Source organism: Argiope bruennichi, chromosome 7 (genome assembly GCF_947563725.1).
Source record: "Argiope bruennichi chromosome 7, qqArgBrue1.1, whole genome shotgun sequence".
NCBI lineage: Eukaryota > Metazoa > Arthropoda > Arachnida > Araneae > Araneidae > Argiope > Argiope bruennichi.
The window spans coordinates 69018723-69040520 of record NC_079157.1 but is presented as its reverse complement, the minus strand read 5'-3'; the positions used below and the strand labels follow the sequence as shown (position 1 = coordinate 69040520).

Below are 21798 nucleotides of genomic sequence, written 5' to 3'. Positions count from 1 at the left end.
TAAATGCATATTCTGGCTAGTTTGCATAATAAGTAAATTAAAAGTTTCATATGTCCGAGATAGTTAACTTATTGAAAAGTTGTTGATGTCAAATATTTAGAAGACACTTAGGTGAATGTTTGAGCATTTTATTGGAGGTGATTTTAAAATTTATGAATGGGTTTTTTTCCCCTATATACTTAAATGGTTAAACAAAGCAACTAAGTTGAAATAATCATACTAAAGGGATAGAAAATTAGAATCAGATGTGATTTAAACATTGAAACTGATTGTGTAGGATCAAACCTTCCTTTTTTTAAAGCTAAATATAACGAGAAGTTGAAAAAAAAAATCCCATCATGTCTTGGATATCATTAAACCATAAAGGATGTTTAGAAGTATAAAGATGCACATTATGTTTTTATCCAGTAACAATAACAAAAAACAGAATATCGAAGTCACGATTTTTATTTTTCTCAGTATTAACAGAATGGTGGTTTTTTTTTCACAATATATATTAAACAGTAGAATACAAATAAGTTGTATGAAATACCAGGTATATTTTAATCTAATTAGGTTTTCCCATAAGAAAATTCATATCATCAATTTCAGCTTTTGATATATAGAACTCGAAAAATAAAAAAGGTAATTAAGCATGGTTTTTAAATTCTGGTAATTCTGCTATTGAAAGCTAGATTAAGCGACTGGAATTTCTTTATTCAGCATACTGACTAGTATCAGATTTATGATCAATTAAGCTAAGCAGGCAGTAAGCAGGATTTAATGAATGCAGGCATTTTATTATTTTCATTAAGTTGCAGATAACTGAAGTTTTTTGCTGCCATAGAATAGTAATTGTTTTCACTAGTAATAAGCCTATACAGAAAAGATACAGACAGTATAATGTTAATCTTTAGCGTTATATTTACAAGACAACATTTCACTTTTCAAATTTAAATGTATTCCACTGCTTCTTTTTTGTCTGACAAGTCTATATTATTTCCAAATTATTTTTTAACTGGTATATTCTATCCATTAATGAGATTTTGAAGTCAAAGTATCATCATTTTTGAATTTTTGCTTTTTCCTGTTATTTATTTTTGAGATAATGAAAGAAATTCGAAAGTAATCTTTATTTTTTGAAAATTTGGCAAGAATTTAAAATTTTTTTCATAATTTATCTATATAAACTTAAAAAATTATTTCTAATTTTTTTTTTTTTTTTCTTTTTCAGAATTTAATTCTGCTTCACATCTATTTCAACCCTAATATTTTTTTTATCATAATTAAGCCTTTTTTGAAATTTTTGCATTTTTTCTATTTTTTAAATTAAATTAGATATAACTGAAATATATGCAAAGAAATTCAGAAAAACCATTGTATCACATGACATTTGCTAAGTAGAAAATGTGAAATGTCACTTTTTGGCATGTGGACACTTTTGATTGAAACAATATTATTCATTAATAAAATAATTAATAGAATAATTATTAAAAGAATCAATCAAAATTAAAATTTTGCATAATGTTTTTCTAGATAATTCTAAAACTAAGACACTCATTTTTTTTTTTTTTTTTTTACATTGCAGAAATTATTGAGAAAGAAAACACTAATCAGTTGTTTTGAAAATTTTTTTATTGGAGCAATGGACAGTTCATAGCAACAATTGTATTTGCTTGTGATTTCTACAAAACTACACACAAGCTAGTACAAAAAAACTGTAACAAGTCTAAGGACAATTTGTAAAATCTCATTCCCTTTTGGCAGCAGCTAGGCTATATGAAATTAGTGTGTCACATTATTTAATTTATTAATCTATAAATTCTTTTTATTTATATTATTTTAACTTCATTACCAAGATACCTTCTTTCAGTAAACTTAATAATTTAAAAGAAAATTTATATTGGAATTTTAAAGTATATAAACGAAAGAAACCGCAAACTATATGTAATTATTAAATAAGAAATTATAGATTTTCATTTCTTATATTAGAAATTCATAGTACATAAAAAGTGAGTATAATAATATATTAATCGAAATTCGGCATCATTTAGCTATAAAGATGAATATAAAATATGCAAGTGCTTTTTCTAAATTAGTGCTATAAAATTTATCATAAATGAAACAATTTTTTTTGCATCTTTATCTTTTAGAAACTTATCAATTATAACAAACCCACAAAGAAAATATTATTGGATATATAACAAAAAAAAAAAAAAAAAAAAAAAAATACAGATTATATTTCATACAATTCCTTGATAATTAATTAATAAGGAAAACAACAACAACAAAGAAATAAAGAAATGAATAATAAAACATTGTTGAAGGCATAAGTGTAAATAAATATTTATTATAAAATTATTTATTAATTCAAATTAATAGTGAAAAGTTATCTTATTTGATTTAACAAAAATCTGAATTTTTTTGGTTTTCTTTTACATTAATTCAGTAACCATATAATAAATTGGTCATCATAAAAATTTATTAGCATAGAAACTTAAAATTTTTGAAAAAATTAAGTAAGAAAATTATTTTATAACTAAACATTTAAAAAAAAACTTACAAGAAAAGAAATTTCTTTTTAATAAAAACATCAACATTGTAAAAAGCAAAATGCATTAACAAAAAATATAAATTAAGTAAATCAAACCGAGATTCTAGAAAATTCAACAAAAGATCATTATAAAACCATCCACAAGGAGTTACTGTAGCTATATGCAAATGAGGCATAGATATGAAAAGCAACACAGATAAAAGTAATACAATTAAACAGTTAGCTTACTCACTAACACCAAATATATAAACATATACATATATATTTCTTTGCAAAAACACATTCAAACATCAGCACATAAAGCATTTCAATACAGCGCTCGAAGAATAAAGTTGGAAGATAAAGAAAATTAAGTATTTATGGGATTCTAAAATGGCAAAACAAACAAATCAAATGGAAGACTTCGATTTTGTTGTTAAAAATTCTTGTTCACATAAAAGACACAGAACAAAAAAAAACAAATACTTTTATACAAAATTGACTAGAAATGCAACAACCAACAATTAGCTGGGGGGGGGGAGGCATTATAACTTTAGTAAATACACAATAATACACTAAAAAACCCTTTACCTTCAACACAGATTATCACACATTTATAATAATAATGCTATATTTAATGGAATGTGTGAAGAAATACCTTAAAAAAATGAACTGGGACAGATCAATGTAGATTTCACAGAATGTATTTTTTTTAAAGAAAAGTTAAGTAAAGTTTTATTTCAAAATCTCTTTGGTGAAAGAATGGTCAGTTTCTTTGGCTTTTGTAAAATTATTTACTTACATGTTTGAAAAGTATTATTTAAGATGATATCTTGCTTCTTTGAGTTGATAGTCATGATAGATATAACTATATGAAACTGGATATGTTTTGTTGTGTACTTCAGGTCTAGGTGTTTCATTTTGCACAGAATTGCATTATAGAAACATTTCAATATATGTTTATAGCATAGTTCCTTCAATTATCGTTTACAATTTTTCTAATACACCATCATATTTTTGAATGAAAATTAATGAGGAAACAACCTATACAGAAATATAAATGAAAGCAAATCATAAATATGAATAATAAATAAACATGCTTAAAACTATAAATAGAAGTTTAAAATCTTAATTGCTACACATATAATAAAACCTCTCAATGTTATATTTTTCTAATTGTGCTGGAGTTTAATTTAAAATTATTATAGCACATTCTCAATCAAATAAGATTTTAAGTATGAAATGCCTTCCATATTAAACTGGATTTGAAAAGTTAAAGTAAAAATTAAGAAGAAATAGAGAAAATATATAAAATAAATTCAAAATGATATATTTAAATCTCTTATTGATGCATATATAGATAAAATAACAACAATGACAACAAAAATAATACAATTTTAAAATTACTCATTGGTCCAACTTAAAATATATAGCAAATATTAAAGACAGGAATGTAATAAGTAATATTAATGGGAAATTTATGTATCTATAAAATCAGCTGCCAAATGCTAATCTTATATTAATTACTGACTGAATTTATTCAAAAACAGCTTCTAATTAATACATAATTATATAGCCATTCACATTGCATTTTGATTAGAATGGTTAATTTTTATAACAGAAAATTTCTAATTTGCCTTCTTGTTATGTGCAGATATATATTAAAAACAGATTAATCTAAACTAAACTACAGTTAATTGCAAATCTTTGGCACTAAGTATATTTTCACAAAATTAAATTACACACCAAAGGTACACAAGTAGTTTAAAATCAAGTATATGAAAAGAGAATTTTCTTCCAAATAGCTATCACCATAAAGTCAAACTGTTTAAGTATACTATTAATATAACAAATGTCAAAATTAGTAAATCATAATTAGGTACAATAAAATATAGCTTGCCAAAACACATGGTGTACAATTAATAGATAAAATGTTATATTTTTAAGATCTAACGTCACATAAAATCTACTTCAAAATTACAAAACACTGGACAATATACATTCAAACTACTACAAGTGAGTATGAACAAAAATGATAACAGCAGAGAACATCTCATCGCATTTTTAATAATACTGCTCCGCATAAAATTAATCTCTCAGCTTTAAGTACAAAAGGGTATTACGTAACAGTGTCAATCTAAAACACTGAAAGTACAAACTTGTTACAAAAGCTTAAGCAAAATGTAAACATATATGCACTGGAAACATTCAAGATATGTGTATCCGACGCATGTCATACCTGCTATGACAAAAGCAAAACAAATCTGATTTATAGTGCACTAGACAAAAATCATATGTGTTTAAAATTAAGGTCTATGAAATACAAGATTTAGAAATAACATTCATGAATGTTGTTGGCGTAACTTAAAAATCTAAAGGTCTATCAGCCGAGCCTTCTTCTTCACTGCTGTCATCTTCTTGGTCATTTTCTGTGTTCTCTACTTTATGATACTGGGCCCTTTTAAGAAGACCTCCTGGAAAGAGAAAAAAATTTGGTGAAACAAATACCAATTTTAAATAATATTTAAATTGTATTTTCTAGATCTAGAGAGAAGACAACCAAATGTACAATTACAAGAGAAAATACAACCAATTGCAAAAAATAATATTAATTCACACAATTCTTAGTAAAAATAACTATTGTCTTTCATACTTTTTTTAATTTGTTATAATCTCTCCTGCTTCTCAATAATTGCAAAAACATAAAATCATTAATGCACACTAAACACTATTTGGATATATCATAATAGGCTAGAAAGAAATTAAAAATATTTTTTTGAAAAATAAAATTAGCTTTAAGGAACATTATTTACATGACCATATTATAAATATGGTCATGTATTATTTAATTACGACATGGCCATAGGTATTACAAAATCATGAACCTACCACAATCAGGCCGTCCACGTCTTCGTGTATTGGTGAATTCAACTCCATGTCTATCAACACACCAGCAAGTGCCTGATCCAGTATGACACTGAGTAGGCAAATAGTAGCCATCTCCATCACAGACAGGGGTATAACCGCCTAAAGAAATAAATTTAGATGTAAGATTAAATTATTTTAAATTTATTTATTTGATTTTTAGAAAAAAATAAACCACAATTTTTTTCCCTATTTTAGCATTTAAAAACCAAAAACATAATGAGAAGAAGGAAAATGTAATAAATTATCATGAAATAAAATATAAAAAATGAAATCAATGAAAAGTTAAACTTCTTTGACAGGAACACTCCCTTACTCATTTTTTTTACTTTTAGACACAATTAAAAAAAAAAAAAAAACCCTTTTTCAACTGTGTATACAGAAGAAGGAATTTCTTACAAGAAATTTTCATCCAAATGTACAATCATATCCATAATAAGGTTGGTTCTATAGCAACTATGCAGTCATAAAGTTAAAAAAAAAAAAAAAAAAAAGATTTTTAAAAAAAACTACAAATATTATTTACTTTTTTAATATTAGTATTAACATTTCTTTTCTATAGTCCTCTAAAATGTTCAATTAAAGTAAAATGCACCATAGAAAATTCTTTACTTTTCATTAGTCATTAGCTTTGGTGAATTTAGAATCTATTGCTACATATTTTCATTATACAATTGAACAGACAATTTTGGTAGGGTAAAAATCGTTTCAATCAAATTATTTAATATACTAAATACATACCAACTAGCCCTTGAGGGATTCTTCGAAGAGCTGCAGCACAAGGACGCTCTAAAAATAAATAATATAGTAAATAAATAAGTTTATAAATGTAAAGAAATAAATTAAAACAAAAACTTTTTTATATAAAAGTAATATTTTTCTTTTAATTGGCTTAAAAATTATTTGAATAATTGATTTGCTATTATGCAAAAGAATTCAAGATTAGATAATTCTCTAATTGTATTTTAAAGTTTTAAGATAAAATAAGTAGTATAATGAAATTCGATAATAACATGATTTAATAAAGAATATAATAAAACTAATGAAATGAATAATTTTAGCAAATCTTAACTTACGAGATTTGTCAAAACAAGAACACCACTCAAAAGGACTCAATACTAAATCTCGTTCAACATCACAATCTAAAAGATAAGGTCTAAGACAATGTTCTTGATCATCATTTTCTAAATCATAAAGTTCTTGAAGGGACAGCTTCAAGTCACCATCGGTATCTAAATGTTGGAACATCCAGCTCACTTCAGGTTTGCAATCTGGCAGCTGAGCTAGAGATGAGACATTTGATAATATAAAATGTAAGAGAAAATCATTAACTCAACTCATATAGAAATTTTGTTAAATATTTTTTTCATATTTAACAGTTTTTATTTTTTTTTTACACTTAATTTTAGAGGCAATTTTTTTCTGCTTCATACTTAATCAACATAAGACTTCTTTAAATTTTAGATTTCTTTTCTCTTAGTAAAACAATTATTGTAAACTATTTTGATATTTTTAAACAATACTCAATATTGTTAGAAATCTAATTTGCTAGATAAATTTAAAAAAAACAGAAGAAATAATTAACTCAAATTTTTAGCTAAATCTCTACTTCTAAGTCAAACCATAAAACAATAAAATGGTCATATTTAAAACATACTAAAAAATAATAAAATGGTCATACTACAGACTGTAAATGAACCATTCCTTATAATGTATTTTTCAAATCAAAAGCAAAATAAGGTGAAACAAATAATATACCAATCAATGAAAACTATACATAGAATTCGAACACATTACAACATTAAAAAAAAAAAAAATACACAAAGAATCTTACTGTGGCTCAGTCGAAAAGAGCGTCTGCGTGATTGTCCTCGTCGATGGTCAGCCATAACAACAGAAAACCAATCAAGAAGACGATCTCCCATTGCCTTCAGTTCATTTTCATTGCAACCTATCAGAAAAATAGGATAAAAAAATAGTATTTTAAAGCAATTAAAAGAGATATTAATTCATAAGTGTGGAACATAATTCATATGCATTAGAACAAGCAACTAATATTTTATAATCATAGCATAATAATGTATTGCTGTGCCAAATGGAAGTTTTATATTATGATTCTTTATTAGATATTCCTCAAATATTTCTAAAGTTAGTGCATTATCTTTGATAGATTCTGCTTAGATAATTTTCAGTTTTTTTGGGGGGAGGGGGCACAAAAGCCAATTTTAGCCATGCTATTCTAAGCTGAATGTAAGATAAAATTATAAATGAAAAAAAAAACAACATTTTAAAGCGAACAAAATGCTTGCAAAAGATCAAATGTCTGTGTAAATGATCACATACTGATTATCTTAAAGCATCAGAGTTCTTGGAAGAAAATGGGGAACTCGATTAGCAGTTTTTTTTTTTTTTTTTTTTTAAAGTTTGGAATATCATAGTTTAAGAAATTCTTGGGACGAGTCACCAAGAAATCTACTATAACAGAATCTAATTCCAACTTATTTTATTGTTTAAATGATTCTGATTACTCATTTTTGCAATAATCAGACAGGTCTGAGAATTTTCTGCAAAGAGTCGTACTTGTTTTGTAGAAAATCCCAAATAAAAAATTGATCAAATTCACATTTAAAAAAAATTCTTTTTTGAGTATTTAAAAACCCCCTTATATAATATATATACGGTTGCACTGCATTGACCATTGTTAAAATTATACATAGAAATTTTTAAAATATTAATAAGTTATTATGGTTATTTTTTTAATGCAATTGTAAGTTAATTTTAAGTAAGTTAATTTTTTTAATGCAATTGTAAGTTGAGAAAAGCATTTTTTGAATGTGCAACTAAATAAAGTTAATTTTAATGAAATAAGTAGAACTTAATATAATTATAATATCCTATAATTTTTAAAATAGTTCTTATAAATAATAAATACTTAAACCAACAATTAGACAATCAGATTGATTTAGAAAGTCTCAGCTACTCAAGAGATATAAGTTTTTGAAAATGATATGCATTTGGAAATATGTGATTGACAATTTATACACAAAAGATAATATTTTTACAAGCATTTTTAAGAAAGTCTAGAGCAAAATATCAATGATATGCAATGGCATTGCACATTAAAACATAGTGAAAATAAAAACTGGAGAATTAAAATCTGAAAACAATTACATATTTTTACATTAACTTATAAATTATCTCTTAAGATAACTCAAACAATACATTAACACAATTAATGCATTATAATAGCAATTAATGTATTTTAATGAAAAACATGATATTTTTCATTCTAAATTTCATATACATATAAATGTAAAAAAAAAAACTTTTAATAATTTGAATGTATATATTAATTTATTACAAAAAGTTTTACATACTTTTTTCAATTATGGGAGTGGAGATTTTGTTGCTTTGATATGACTTAGAAGGTTTCTGCATAGTATCAGTACTAACAGTTGTGAGATCTCTGGAACAAATAATATAAAAATTAATCACAATTTAATATGTAAGTAAAATAAATATTTTCAGTGCATAGAAATATAGGATTCAGCTCAAAAATTTTTTAGACTTAGTCTGTATATGAATAATATATAAAACTGGAAAAGAAAGAATTAATATTAGCAGTCTTAATAAAAGCAATAATAGCCAAACTAAAAAGAAAATATGAAGTAATTCTTGACATACTTGTTCAAAGCAGAGTGAGGATTCTTCATCAGTTTATTAGTGGAATGACTTTTCTTCACAGTCTTTTGATTTAAAGCTGGTTTCTTAACAGTATTCTGATATTTATTCATGTAACGGTTCCAGCGATCCTTCATTTGCCATTCCTTACTTTTATCAACATCATTTTTTATGCCTAAAAATAAAAAGGGATTTTTCAGTTAAGTATATAAATGAAAACCATTCATTAATGTAGGAAGCATAAATAAAAATACTAATTTGAAAATTGAAGAATAACAAAGAAGCTCAATTATAGAAATTTTACTACAGAAATAGTGAAGGACTCTCTTGTAATTACATCTTTAAGTAAAAGCTATTTCCATTAAAGTTATATAAGCACGAGGGGCCAACTTGTTTTACATCTTAAAGAAAATTATATCATTTAGGGTTGATTGATTAAATTTATTTGATGAAATAAGGTTGGCCCACAAATCTAAAAAGATTTGTGGACTAGACTAGTATGAACTCTTCTACTTAGACTAGTAAAAGAGTTCGTACTAGTTATAATAGAATAACAATATCCTCTAATTTTTATCAATGGGAAAAAATAGAGAACAATTCAATATTACCAAGTAATAGTATATTAAGTTAATACTTATATTACAAAAACATACAGAGAAATACACAATTTCTCTTTATTACGGCATAGATTTTAACAAGACAATATTCATATATTAAGGGGGGGGGGGGGAGTTGCCTCCTCAAGTTCTTTAATTCAATCATCAAAATTGAGGGGCAAGGATAAAACACATAAAACACAAAATAATATTCTTTCCAACATGATAAAAATCATTTAATGATAACTTAACAAAAAACATTAAAAAGCTTTTTTTTTGTTTTCATTTTTCGCCAATGTGTAATTAAATCATCAATTTCGTAGTTTTTCTTTATTAGCAATTTAATTTGCAAAGTTACTTTGCATTTATTGCACCCCCCCCCACCCCCCGAACTTTTTTCTGCTTCTCTAAAACTTTATAAAACTTCACATGTGCTGATTTTGCATACTAAACTAAATGTCTTAAGATCAGAACATTTAAGACACTTGCATAAAAATTTATGGCATCAAATAAAATTCTTAGACCAATTAAAAAATCTTCTTTTCAGATTTCAATAAGCATATCTTGAAACTAAATCCATTTTCCACAGATGCACTTCTAGGCGTCAATACGAGAAATATTTTTACAACTTCACAAAACCCAAAAGATTCTTTGAAACTTAAAACATTAGAATACAAATAAATCATCTAAATGAATTTCTTCATTCAATGAACCAAGCTGTTCTTTGTTTCACTTTTTAGTTTTTTCAAGAAAATTTCAAATTAGATTACTGCAAATTCTGAACATGCAGTGAAAAGTTATAATTTAGAATAAAAAAGTTGTAGCAAATCAACCATTTGCTTTTCACATAATACTGCATTGTCTTTCTTTTCACACAATACTGCATTGTTTTTCAATAAGTGTGGTTTTAAATATGTTAAAGCTTTTAAAATTGCACAATTTTCAGATCTGCATTCAATTTTTTTTTTTTTAGTAGTATTCACAAATATAAACTTTTTGCCAAAAAGTATATTTTTTTAAATTCATTTTTATAGCATTTTTTACAAATATAAAACATTGTAAAAAAATATATTTCTTCAGTTTCAATATTTTTCTTCATTCACTACTATTCAAATAGTTACAGTCACTATTTTAATATCAGTATTTTTTTTTTTCTTCCCAGCATTGAAAATTGGACTGATCTATGCAGAAGAAAAATGAAATGAGTAGAAAAAGGATCAGCTTCCATGGTTTAACAGTCATGAATAGTATTGTTTAATTTTTTGAACTTTGATGATGATCTTTTATTGAGATTGACATTTAAGAGATTCTTAAAGAGATTGATATTTTTTAGATAGAATTCCTTCTCCTTAAGAAATTTAAAATTCCCAGAATTTTCTCAGTTTTTAAGGAAAATTTCAAAGTTGTTGTTTTTATAGGTAATTTTTGAATTCCTAGTGTTTTTCATGATCTTCCTAGTGCCCTGGCAACTCTGTGAAAGGCCTTTTGGTAGAACAAACTGCACCAGAGTTATGTTTTTAATTTATTCAGGAAATTTACAGGTTTGCAAATGATTTTCTTGCATAAAAAGCACATAATACAAGAAAGAGTTGCACAGATTAAGAAAGGGGAAGTGATGATAAGAAAATCCAATTCCAATCATGAGAAAAATTTATTTTTGATATAAAGTTACTAATTCCTAAGACAAAATATATTTTTAATAAAACATACTAATTTTTAAGATAAGATTTATTTTTGATACAAAATACTAATTTATTAAATTTTAGTCTTTTGTATTTTTGACATAAAAGACTAATTGGAAGAATTCTGGAGTAAGTAATTCAGGAAGAGTTAATTATTAAGTTTTACCAATTATATACAGCATTAGATAATCATCAGCGACTTTTGCTGCCTTATATTGATAGATGGATTAGAATAATAATTTTAAAGAATAGACAATTATGTATAAAAATTTGAGTTTCCACAATTGTTTTAATCTGCAGGGTGGTTATAATTAAACATCTACTATAAACAGTATCATATAATGCAAACTGGTGAACGGATTGCAATGAAATTTGGCATGTAGACTATATACAAAATGCACTCAAGGAATTAAAAAAAAAAAAAAAAAAAAATTTAGTTTTAAAATGTTCACCTAAACGCACTTTTCCCAGAAAAAATATTAATTTTAAGACAATAAACGAACAAAACGGAATATAGAAACAATATTAACATTTATTGACAATACAATCAATGTTTCAGTTTCTAATCACATTGCCATCACACCACATTAAGTAAAGGAAAGGAAAAAATAACAGTACGCTGTTTCGCTGTTTGATGGGGGGGGGGGGGACAAAACAATTCAGTTTGTAGAAACAAGAACAGATTAGGACAAAATTCCATAAGAGGAGCAGTTGTTAATTGTGTCCAGGATGATGTAAGGAAAGATGCTCCATGTGATCACCCTCATTAACCTGCAAAATTTTGATGGACAGTGTGTTCAACAGCAGATCGTAACTGATCAGTTGTGATGCTTCGCACATGAAGTGTTATGCAGTTCTTTAAATCATTTAATGTTGCAACAGGATACCACCATCATTACAGCCGGAAACATCAACATAAAACATGACAACGACTGCAAATGTTTCTTACCTAAAGAAGTAAACATGCAAATCTCAGCAGTTTTCCCCAGTTTTAAATTTTATTAATCATAATTCTCGTTCTGCATTGGTAATATTGTTTCTGTATTCTGTTTTGGTTGCTTATAGTGTTGAAATTAATGTTTTCCCAAAAAAAGCACCCTTTGGTGGACATTTTAGAACTAAATTTTTTTTCTATGAAATTTTGTGAGCGCATGTTATGTATAGTTTATATACCAAGTTTCGTTGCAATCCGTTCACCCGTTTGCATTGTATGATGCTGTTTATAGGGAAAGTTTAATTATTATCTACTCTGTATATTATTTTAGAAACTTTTTAATTATTTAGAATATTACACATACATACTGTTATCATATTATTTAAGAAAATATGGGTGAAGATTTTGTTATTCATTTTATCTTTGCTAATTTAAATCAAAAAGAATAATTGGAATATAAATAATCTACTTAAATTAAGATTCAGTAACTCAAAAAATAATACTAATTTTGCACAACTTATTTTCTACAATTGAAGCAGCACATTTATGATTAGTATTATAATTAATCAGTAAAGATTGCAATTTAATTGTTTTCTTTAAAAATAAGGCCAATTAAATAAATAAAAGAATAAATAAGAGAAAAACAGACTCAAATTAATAACAAGAATTAAAATCATATAGCAGAAAGTAGATAAAAGAACAGAGCAAAAAAATATTGATTTCTTAGAAAAATTGTCAAAGTTTATAAAAACTTACTAACTTTAAAAGAAAAATAAAACCGAATAAAGGAAGAAAGAAAACTAAATAAAGTAATATTAAGGAAAATGAAATGGAAAGAAAATGCATTAAAAGTAATTTCCTTTATTTTCTATTAATTTCTTGACATTTCGAGTAAAACAACAAGATAGAAATAATTCTACCTATTTCTAATACAATTTAAATTTTCAAATTTAGCTTTGCAATGAAGTTGACATTAACTTCTTATTTCAGAATATTATGTCATTATGTTTAGTAAAATAATATTTTGATTTATATATTACATTTAAACATATATATGCCAGTACATGTAAATTTTTTTGTTATTTAAATAGAAGCAAATGTGAATCTTTTATATTATTTCTCATAAAAAGCACCTAGTTTTTATCCATTATCAAGATTTATTTGCAAGTGCTATGGACAGGCAAGATACACATTCTGAAAAGAAAGGCAAAAGGCAAGAAAGTATTTTGAATTTATGTAGTTTCAAAAAGGATTTTGTTGATAAAGCATTTGGGTTCAGTTTTATATTAAGAGTTTATATTAAAATTATTATTTTTATTAAACAGATAAATTTAAATTACCACACACACATAATTTTCCAAACAAAAGAATACTTACTACATTGCATTTATAAATAAATATATCATCTTTATTTAACATGCAAATTTGAATAAAAATTATTTAATCTACTATGAAAATAATTAAGAAGAGAGAATTTTAAATAACTTACTTTTACAAGGACAAAATCCCTTGCAACTCACTTTAACAGCCGCTTTATGCATGCAATTACGGAATTCTAATCGGCATACTGAAGAGTAGGTATGATTATCAGTTCCACAAACAAATTCTGGTTTCAGCACAGGGCAAGGAATGCAGGGATTTTGATTTTCATAAGTAGATGCCTCTTTTCCAGTCTCTCCACCTTTTTCCCAGAATACTTCATCAGTTTTCGATTCTTTTGATTTTGCTTTTTTGTTAGTCATCTTCAAAGCATTTCTACAAAATCAGTAAGATAATATAGGCAAAACAAAATTAATATTTAAAGTGCTATTTGTATTCAAGAGAATATAGCTTTGATATTCAATAAATAAGTAAAACTAAATGATTGATAATAAAAAAGTAAATAATATTTTAAATGTGAAAAGTATATTCTTTGCTCCCATAGAAGAATTTCTTTATTATTTTTTGATAAATTTATTATTTAAATAATATTAGAAAAATAAAAATTTATTAAATGCAAAAATATAAAAACAAATAATTGATATACTATATATATATATATTGCAGATATCACAGCATTTATATATAAGTAACAGAATATGCACAACATTGTTGGTAGCATGATAATTGTAAGAGCAATAATATAATGTTATGAAAATAAAAGCATCAATTTACAAATTAATTTCTCTTTGTAACAATGATAAAGCTTGATTAATAATAAAAGAAATTAAAGATAAACAACTTCCCTCCTGGAAAAAAGGAATTAAAAAGTCTGATGCTATTAGAATTTAAACTATATAAAAATAATCTACACAATTCTTAGAAAATGAGTACACATTTGATTCCTTGCAACGATAAGAGATTGGAAAAATATGCTACAACGGAGAAATAACATTTTCCAAAAACGATCACAGAAGAAAATTTTTGAATTAACCAGGAAAGAAATTTTTTTAAAAACTTAATTTAAAAAAAAAGTATTTCAACATTTCCTGGTTTAAATAAATAAATAATAATAATAAACTAAAGAATGTATCTCCCCCCCCCCTTCTATCACTACAAACCTTGAAAAAAATTGCAAAAGAAAAAATTAAAAAGTTAGATGCAAAAATTTACTTTTTTTTTTTTTTGAGAAAATTGCTCATTTTTCACAAACCAAAATTTTGAGAAAGTACCATACATATTTACAAGAAAATTCTCAAAATTCTGTAAATAATGTTATAGACTGAAACAGCTTCTTTAGAATAATAATAGTTAGAATACACTGACTTTTTCACAGCAATAATAAGAAACTATACTATGGACAAATACATGCAGAATATACCTTAAAACAACACAAAATATTAAATAAAAATTTCATGTTTAAAATTTGAATTACGATGACCAGTGCGTCAAATTTCAGACCCATCTAGATGATACAGATACACCACGCTTCCTTGTTTAACATTTATCCTTCTTGTATATGCATAAAACTTTTTAGAAACTGTGTAATATGTTTTGTCTAAAGTAAGACAAAAAAAAAAACATTTCTCTTAATCTACCACACATTAAAAAGTAGGATTTTTAATTGAAAATGTAATGAAACATCATGAAAATCATCATCTACTTATGATAAAATGAAATATGCATTCTTTTTATGTTATTATAAATGTAATAATTTTAACTCAGACTATGTAATAAGCAAATACTATTTAATCTAACTTGCTAGATATATTTTTTGAAAGAATTCATATAATTCTTACTCTTTGGCACTTAGCTTTCGTTTGCTAATGCACACAGCAACATCATCATCTTCAACCAAACAAACCTGATGTGGTTTACATTGGAGATTTTTGCAAAGATCATCTATAAAAGAATTAAAATTCATTAGAATTAAAAGCAAATAAATGTTCACAATAATTCAATTGTTGTGTAACTAAATAATAATATATTTTTTAACAATTTTATCTATACTCTCAAATTAAAATTATATAATATAATTAGTTTATCTTTTGAAGCATAAATAAATTTGATAATAAAGTTTTTGGTAATATGCTCTACGTTCTTTAATACAACTCTATAACTACATTAATGTTTAAATTACAATTTCATATTAGTAATATATAAATGAGATATTTAAATTTAATTTTCACTACAGTAATTTGAAAGTTATATTTTATAAACTTTAGAATAGATGATGATAACTGAAGAAATTTCAAAGAGAATATATTAAATTTTATGATGAGATTAAATTATTTAAAATTTTCTTGAAACCATTTTTCTTCTTCTTCTTTTGGTTCTTAGGTATTAATCACATATCATTGGTGAAAATTACTTACAAAAATGCTTATAGGCATGCTATTTTTGATGATTAATCTTGGGTATGTATCCTTTATTCTATAATTTCTTTCCTAGAAATGCACCCACATGTCTATAAACAATGGCATAAAACTTTTTTACTTCTGCTCTGTATCTTTCTTTTCAGTTTAATTAAACCAAATCACCTAATTTAATAAACTGTTTCAGAAAATTCTAGTAGCTTTATATTAAGAATATTAGCTTCATATATTTTAAATAAACAAATTTGATAGGATCATTATTTGAATCTTGTTATTCACATCAAATTAACAATTTTTTTGAAAAATCACAAAAACTACAAACAAATTAAGAAAATATAAAAAAGGTCTTAAAAATCCATTAAAAAATTATAATACTGAGTATAAAATAAATCCTAACAGATTTTTTTTCCAAAAAAATACAGCAAAAAATACAAAAAAACCTGCAAAAGAACAAAAATAAGTTAAAAAATATTCAAAGATTATATTAATATTTAGTACATGGCAGGAGTGTGGCATATTTTTAATGACTATGGAATTACACTTGCTTTTTGTAAAATGAGGACAAAGAAAAATATGCAAGGCAGAGAAAAGTCGAAAGCAAGAATATCATTAACCAAATATGACTTAAGACTAAGAAAATGAATTAAACTTACTCTCAGAAATTATTTCTGTTGCCTTCAGAAATGATTTTTCTGGTTCTGCATCATCCTGCTGGTAAAAATATATAAATAATTTTTTTTTTCAAAAGAAATTTAATACAATTATTAAACAAAATGCAATTCATTTAGGCAGTATAATTATAAATTTAAATTAATCAAAATACTTAGTTTCTTTCTTGTTTTTTTTTTTTTTTTTTTTTTTTTTTTTAAGTAAACTTCTCTAATTTATTAGATGAAGATGCAATTCAAAGCAATAACTTATTTTCTATAATATTACAAGCTTAATGTTAAAAAAATTTTTTTTTTGCACCTTTTGTTAGAAAAATTAATATTTAAATCCGTGATTCTTTGATGACAAAACTAGGCTTCTACCAATAAGATGTCACAATTTTTGGATGTATGACAGTTATTGATGAATGAATATTTTTTTATTTATTATTTATAAGACTGACTCTACTTCAATAGCCAAAGCCATTATAATTATTTAAAAGATCATAATTCTTGAAATGTTGAAAGCTTTTATGAAATTTTTGTTTCAAACAATAATAATTGTAAAGGATTTCAAATTAAAAAATTATAATAATTTAGAGAATGAATCTCAATTGCCAATATCTACAATGCAGTAGAATGAAATAACTTCTATTTATAAATTAATTATTTTAGCAATTGAAAATTGCATAATGAAATATACATAAGAAATCATACAATATTCACGTAAGGGCAAGTAGAAATATAAGAATGTATCTACAATAACCCTTTAATATTTAATTTCAAAATTCACCCATTACATTCTTTAAAAATTTTCCTATTTATTTAACTTCAATTACTTTATTATAAATGGATTAGTTACTAATAAAATACAATATTTAGAGATTTTAATGAATGCAAATAAATAATTTCCATTATATTTTGAAATGTAATTCCTAGAGAAGAAATAAATTTAAAATTACAAATAATTAGTAGTCAAATCTAAATATATTAAATAGCTATTAACTGCAAAGATAAAAATTACTACTTTTATATGTATTATGTATGCAAAATAAGTCTTATATTTACTAATAATTTGAAAAGATGCCAAAAAAAGTTTTATGCAAAAATATATAAATCAACAAAAACTATGGTACAATCACCAAGCTGTAATTTTTTAAGGTAATAAATTATCATATATGTAACACATCTACATCCTTTACACAATATTTGATGATATTCTTACTTTTTGGTAAGATTTAGTAGACATTGGTGGACAATCTGTATCATGTTCTTTAGTCTTATCTCAAGAACAATATAATATTTCCAATCTGTACCAAAATAATATAAATATTATAAAAAAATAAAAACAATTTCAGAACTTACTTGAATTTGCTTATCATCAAATTCAAAATCCCAAGTATGAGCAGATGGCTCATAAGATCCATTTGGACTTTTCCAGTCCAAAGGATCTTTTGGATCCTTCTTTGAGATAGCAGAGAAAACATGACAAGTATGCAGGAGTAAGAGAGAAACAGCAAGAGATGCCTTGCAACAATACATTTTCTTTACCTGATGAATAAATAGGAAAATCTTTAAATTGGAAATATAAATTTTGACAGAAATCAATATTTGATAGAAATAATATAAGAAAGAATTGTATTAAAGAATAGATAACAATTATCTCAAAAAATCCATGAACAATAGACAATATTATTTATAATATGTTTTACCTTAAAAATTTAGTCTCTAGGTGCTTTATTTAATTGAGTTATTAAACATAATCTTAACATGCCATTTACAGTTCATAAGAATCTTTGTGAAAGAATTATATTGTAACTGTTTAAGTGGTTGTGCATATTCTTTAAAAGAACAAATCTTCAAATTTTACATAATTTACAAATGTTACTTATTTTTCTTTTGAATTTATTACTATTCTTCAGAAATTAGAAGACTATGGGTATGAGAGATTTATGACAAGCTCAGGTTTTGAAATTTAAAGAATGGTTTCCTAGATTAACATATTTTAGTAATTATTAATGAATTAAATTGATTGATAATTACTAAATTAAAGTTAATTAAATGAATAATCATTATTTAAAGAATCTTTTTAAAGGCAAATGATTCAATAAAAGAAATTCAGCCATTCAAAACTATTGAAATTTTAAAGATTTATATATAGAATTAAGTTTGCCTACAAGATTCCAGAAAATAAATAACAAGTAAACCTCAAACGAATAAACAAAAAATACATATATATAACTAAATATTTGAGTGGAAAAAATGCAATTTGAGAGTTCCATAAATTAAATATATAATAAAAAAGCAAATAACATTAAGAAATGTTAATTAATATTCATCAAATTAAAACTTATTTCACAATTTTCATACATTTAAACAGAATGTAAGAAAATAATATAGTTTAAATATAAATTTGTCTAACATGAAAAACTTGTTTGCTAACAATTTTATTAATTAATGCTAATTTAAAATTTGTTAATAAAATTTTTTATTTAATAACACAAAGGAAATAATTAAACGAATTCATTTTTGTGCCATTATTAACTTAAAAAATTGTGAAAAAAATATTAAAGAGTAGGAAACAAAATGCAGCTACTCTCATTTGCTATAAATTTCTAGAAATCAATTTAAAAAAAAAGGAATACCTGGACATAAAAATATGCTGTAAATACAAATTGCAAACAGACAATTTACTGAAAAATTACTCAATTAATCGTAACAATAATTAGATTTATACATGGAATTGCACAAAAAATTAATTCACAAATAAGTACTTTCAAATTTGTTATTTTCCAGCATTTTGATTTATTAGAAAATTAACATCAAAGTGCATATGAAATCTACCAAGGAATAATACTGTACGAAGAATGATGCAAGAACGTCAAATTTTTTAAGACTGTCTCATTGTCTAATATTTTTTTCATTCCTACATCTAATTATTGATTATTCGATAATGTTTAGTAATTACGTAATTTACTGAAAAAGCAAAATCAAACAATATAATTATTTAAGGAATTTACGAATTACATTTTAGCTTACCAGTTCAATGTACGATTTCAATATTAATATTACGAACACTTAAAACAAATGTATTGATTTTTAGTTTTCGATTTCTGACCCACAAAAGCAGAATAAATAATTCCGCACAGTTTGCAAATATTTATATTTTTAAAACATTACTGAGAACACCATCGCACAAAGTTCAGTTTATTTGTAAACAATATCGAAAGCAAAATTTAACTCTTCAGTGCCAGAGTAATACATAGCACTGCATTATGGCTATGATAATCTTCGATATTTCCTGCAGACATGAAGAGAGTTTGCGCGTTTGTAATCACAGTTATGTGTACGCATAGGGATAACTCTAATACCTGATTGGCTATTGAGTATTTTCTTTGACTCCAATGAAGCTCATTGCATGAAAGAAATATCCAATTAGCGAAGTAGAGAGAATACCTTTTTCTTACTGTTAAGAATTTAGATTCGATTTATAAAAATACTTGTTCAGTAAAGTCTTACGGCCATTCAGTCTGTTTGTTAAATAACTTTGTGTTTAGATTTAATACATCTTTCAACAATTAGAAAGAAAGACAGATAAAAAGATTGAAGTAACTCAATTACGCATTTCAACTAGTAATTTGTTTGGATAGTAATTATTCTCTGAAAAATTACATGAGGGGCGATAGATAAGGATCTCGTAAATTTCAGTGGCGTAGTGACCGGGGCAAGATAAGTACAGATGGTCCGGGAGCTATGAAGATGAAATAATATGGCCTTTATGTTACTTTTTGAAGTGAAGTATCATAAATGGGCGAAAAAATAATATCAAGTGTAGAATGTCATTCCAATGAAAAAGACTGGTGGAGGGAAAAATCATATTAAAACCTATGCGCTAATTTCTCTTCTTAATTTTTCTGCGCAACTAATGACAAATATGCAAGTATTGAATCTATACCACACAATGGGGGTATATTTATCCCACGATAACAAAATCAGTGTGCATTAGACCTACACATTTAGGAGGTATTTGGCAGGGTCGAATATCAATTCTTCCATGCTCGGTGTTTTTTGACCCTGTTAGCTTATTATGACATTTTGCAATATTTTGATGTCGAGAAAGTCTTGACGATATCGCAACAATATAGGCAAGCATTTTATGCTATCACTGATAGGAGGACAAGGAAATGTAGATGCTCTAGACGTCATGAGGCAAAGCATTAATACACATTTATGCTTTTTTTTAAAAGACAAATATGAAGATGGGCAGAAAAAATATCTCTGTCATTTTCACTTGGTAAGCCATTAGTAAGATTTTTGAAGGTGAACAGATCATATTAAAATATTAACAGATTATTTCCTTCTTCGTTTTAATAGAAAGTATTATATGATATTCCTACGATATTGTGATATTCCTACGATATTGTTCTGAATGCTAGATAATATGGTAAAGATATAGTAACACTGTTTTGGGACATTTTGTGCTAATATAAGACCAATAACTTTGCTACGAAGTCAATGTTTGCATCTCAGAACTTACTTTTTGTCATTAAATCATTACGATCATTTAGCGAAAAGAAACTTTTCTAGTTTACTGAAATTAATTATATTTCTGTTAGGTTTTCAGATTTTATTTTAAATACTGCTCTTTTGATTATTCTACTTAACCTCAAATATAAGGCGGGGAGGGGAAGGAAGATAAGCAAAAGATACTCAAAAGTTCCTTTCATTTCTCCAGAAATACTTGCATTCAAATTTATGTGGAATTATGGAGAAAGCATTTAATTATGGTTCATTATATATGGTTCTAACGATAAGAATGTACCATTAAAAAGTTACACAATGAAAAGTTGCTAAATGATGGAGTCTTATTGATTGAATAATACAACAGAAAATCGTACGAAATCACCTTGGGATGATTTCTGCATGATTTAAATAAAACCGTTTTCCATTAATTTGGATGATAAGCTAATAAACAATTATCATCATCTATTTGACTGGATAAAGGTTATTTTTAATAAATAATTTTT

The 21798-nt window shown here is 25.2% G+C and overlaps 1 protein-coding gene across 2 annotated transcripts; it reads right to left on the bottom strand.

The window, feature by feature from the left end:
- Positions 1–1596: 1596 nt before the first annotated feature.
- Positions 1597–20113, bottom strand: LOC129976152 (proteoglycan Cow-like). 2 transcript variants are annotated; one of them, XM_056089579.1, is made up of 12 exons: positions 19811–20113; positions 18137–18322; positions 16778–16835; positions 15549–15651; positions 13820–14085; positions 9122–9293; positions 8815–8903; positions 7272–7388; positions 6514–6720; positions 6179–6226; positions 5402–5539; positions 1597–4986 (listed from the first exon to the last, which is right to left on the bottom strand). In XM_056089579.1, exons 2-12 carry the CDS (start codon positions 18311–18313, stop codon positions 4877–4879), a joined length of 1485 nt encoding a protein of 494 aa, XP_055945554.1. In that variant the 5' UTR covers positions 18314–18322; positions 19811–20113; the 3' UTR covers positions 1597–4876. The 2 variants fall into 2 exon arrangements, with proteins under 2 accessions (XP_055945554.1, XP_055945556.1); XM_056089581.1 differs by having other exon boundaries at positions 16778–16832.
- Positions 20114–21798: the final 1685 nt, after the last annotated feature.

Coding starts and splice junctions, on each gene's coding strand:
- LOC129976152 (XM_056089579.1), bottom strand. CDS start 18,313: ATGTATTGTTGCAAGGCATCTCTTGCTGTTTCTCTCTTACTCCTGCAT. Junction 9,294..13,819: donor GGGATTTTGTCCTTGTAAAA/GTAAGTTATTTA, acceptor TTTTATTTTTAG/GCATAAAAAATGATGTTGAT. Junction 8,904..9,121: donor CCTCACTCTGCTTTGAACAA/GTATGTCAAGAA, acceptor TATTTGTTCCAG/AGATCTCACAACTGTTAGTA.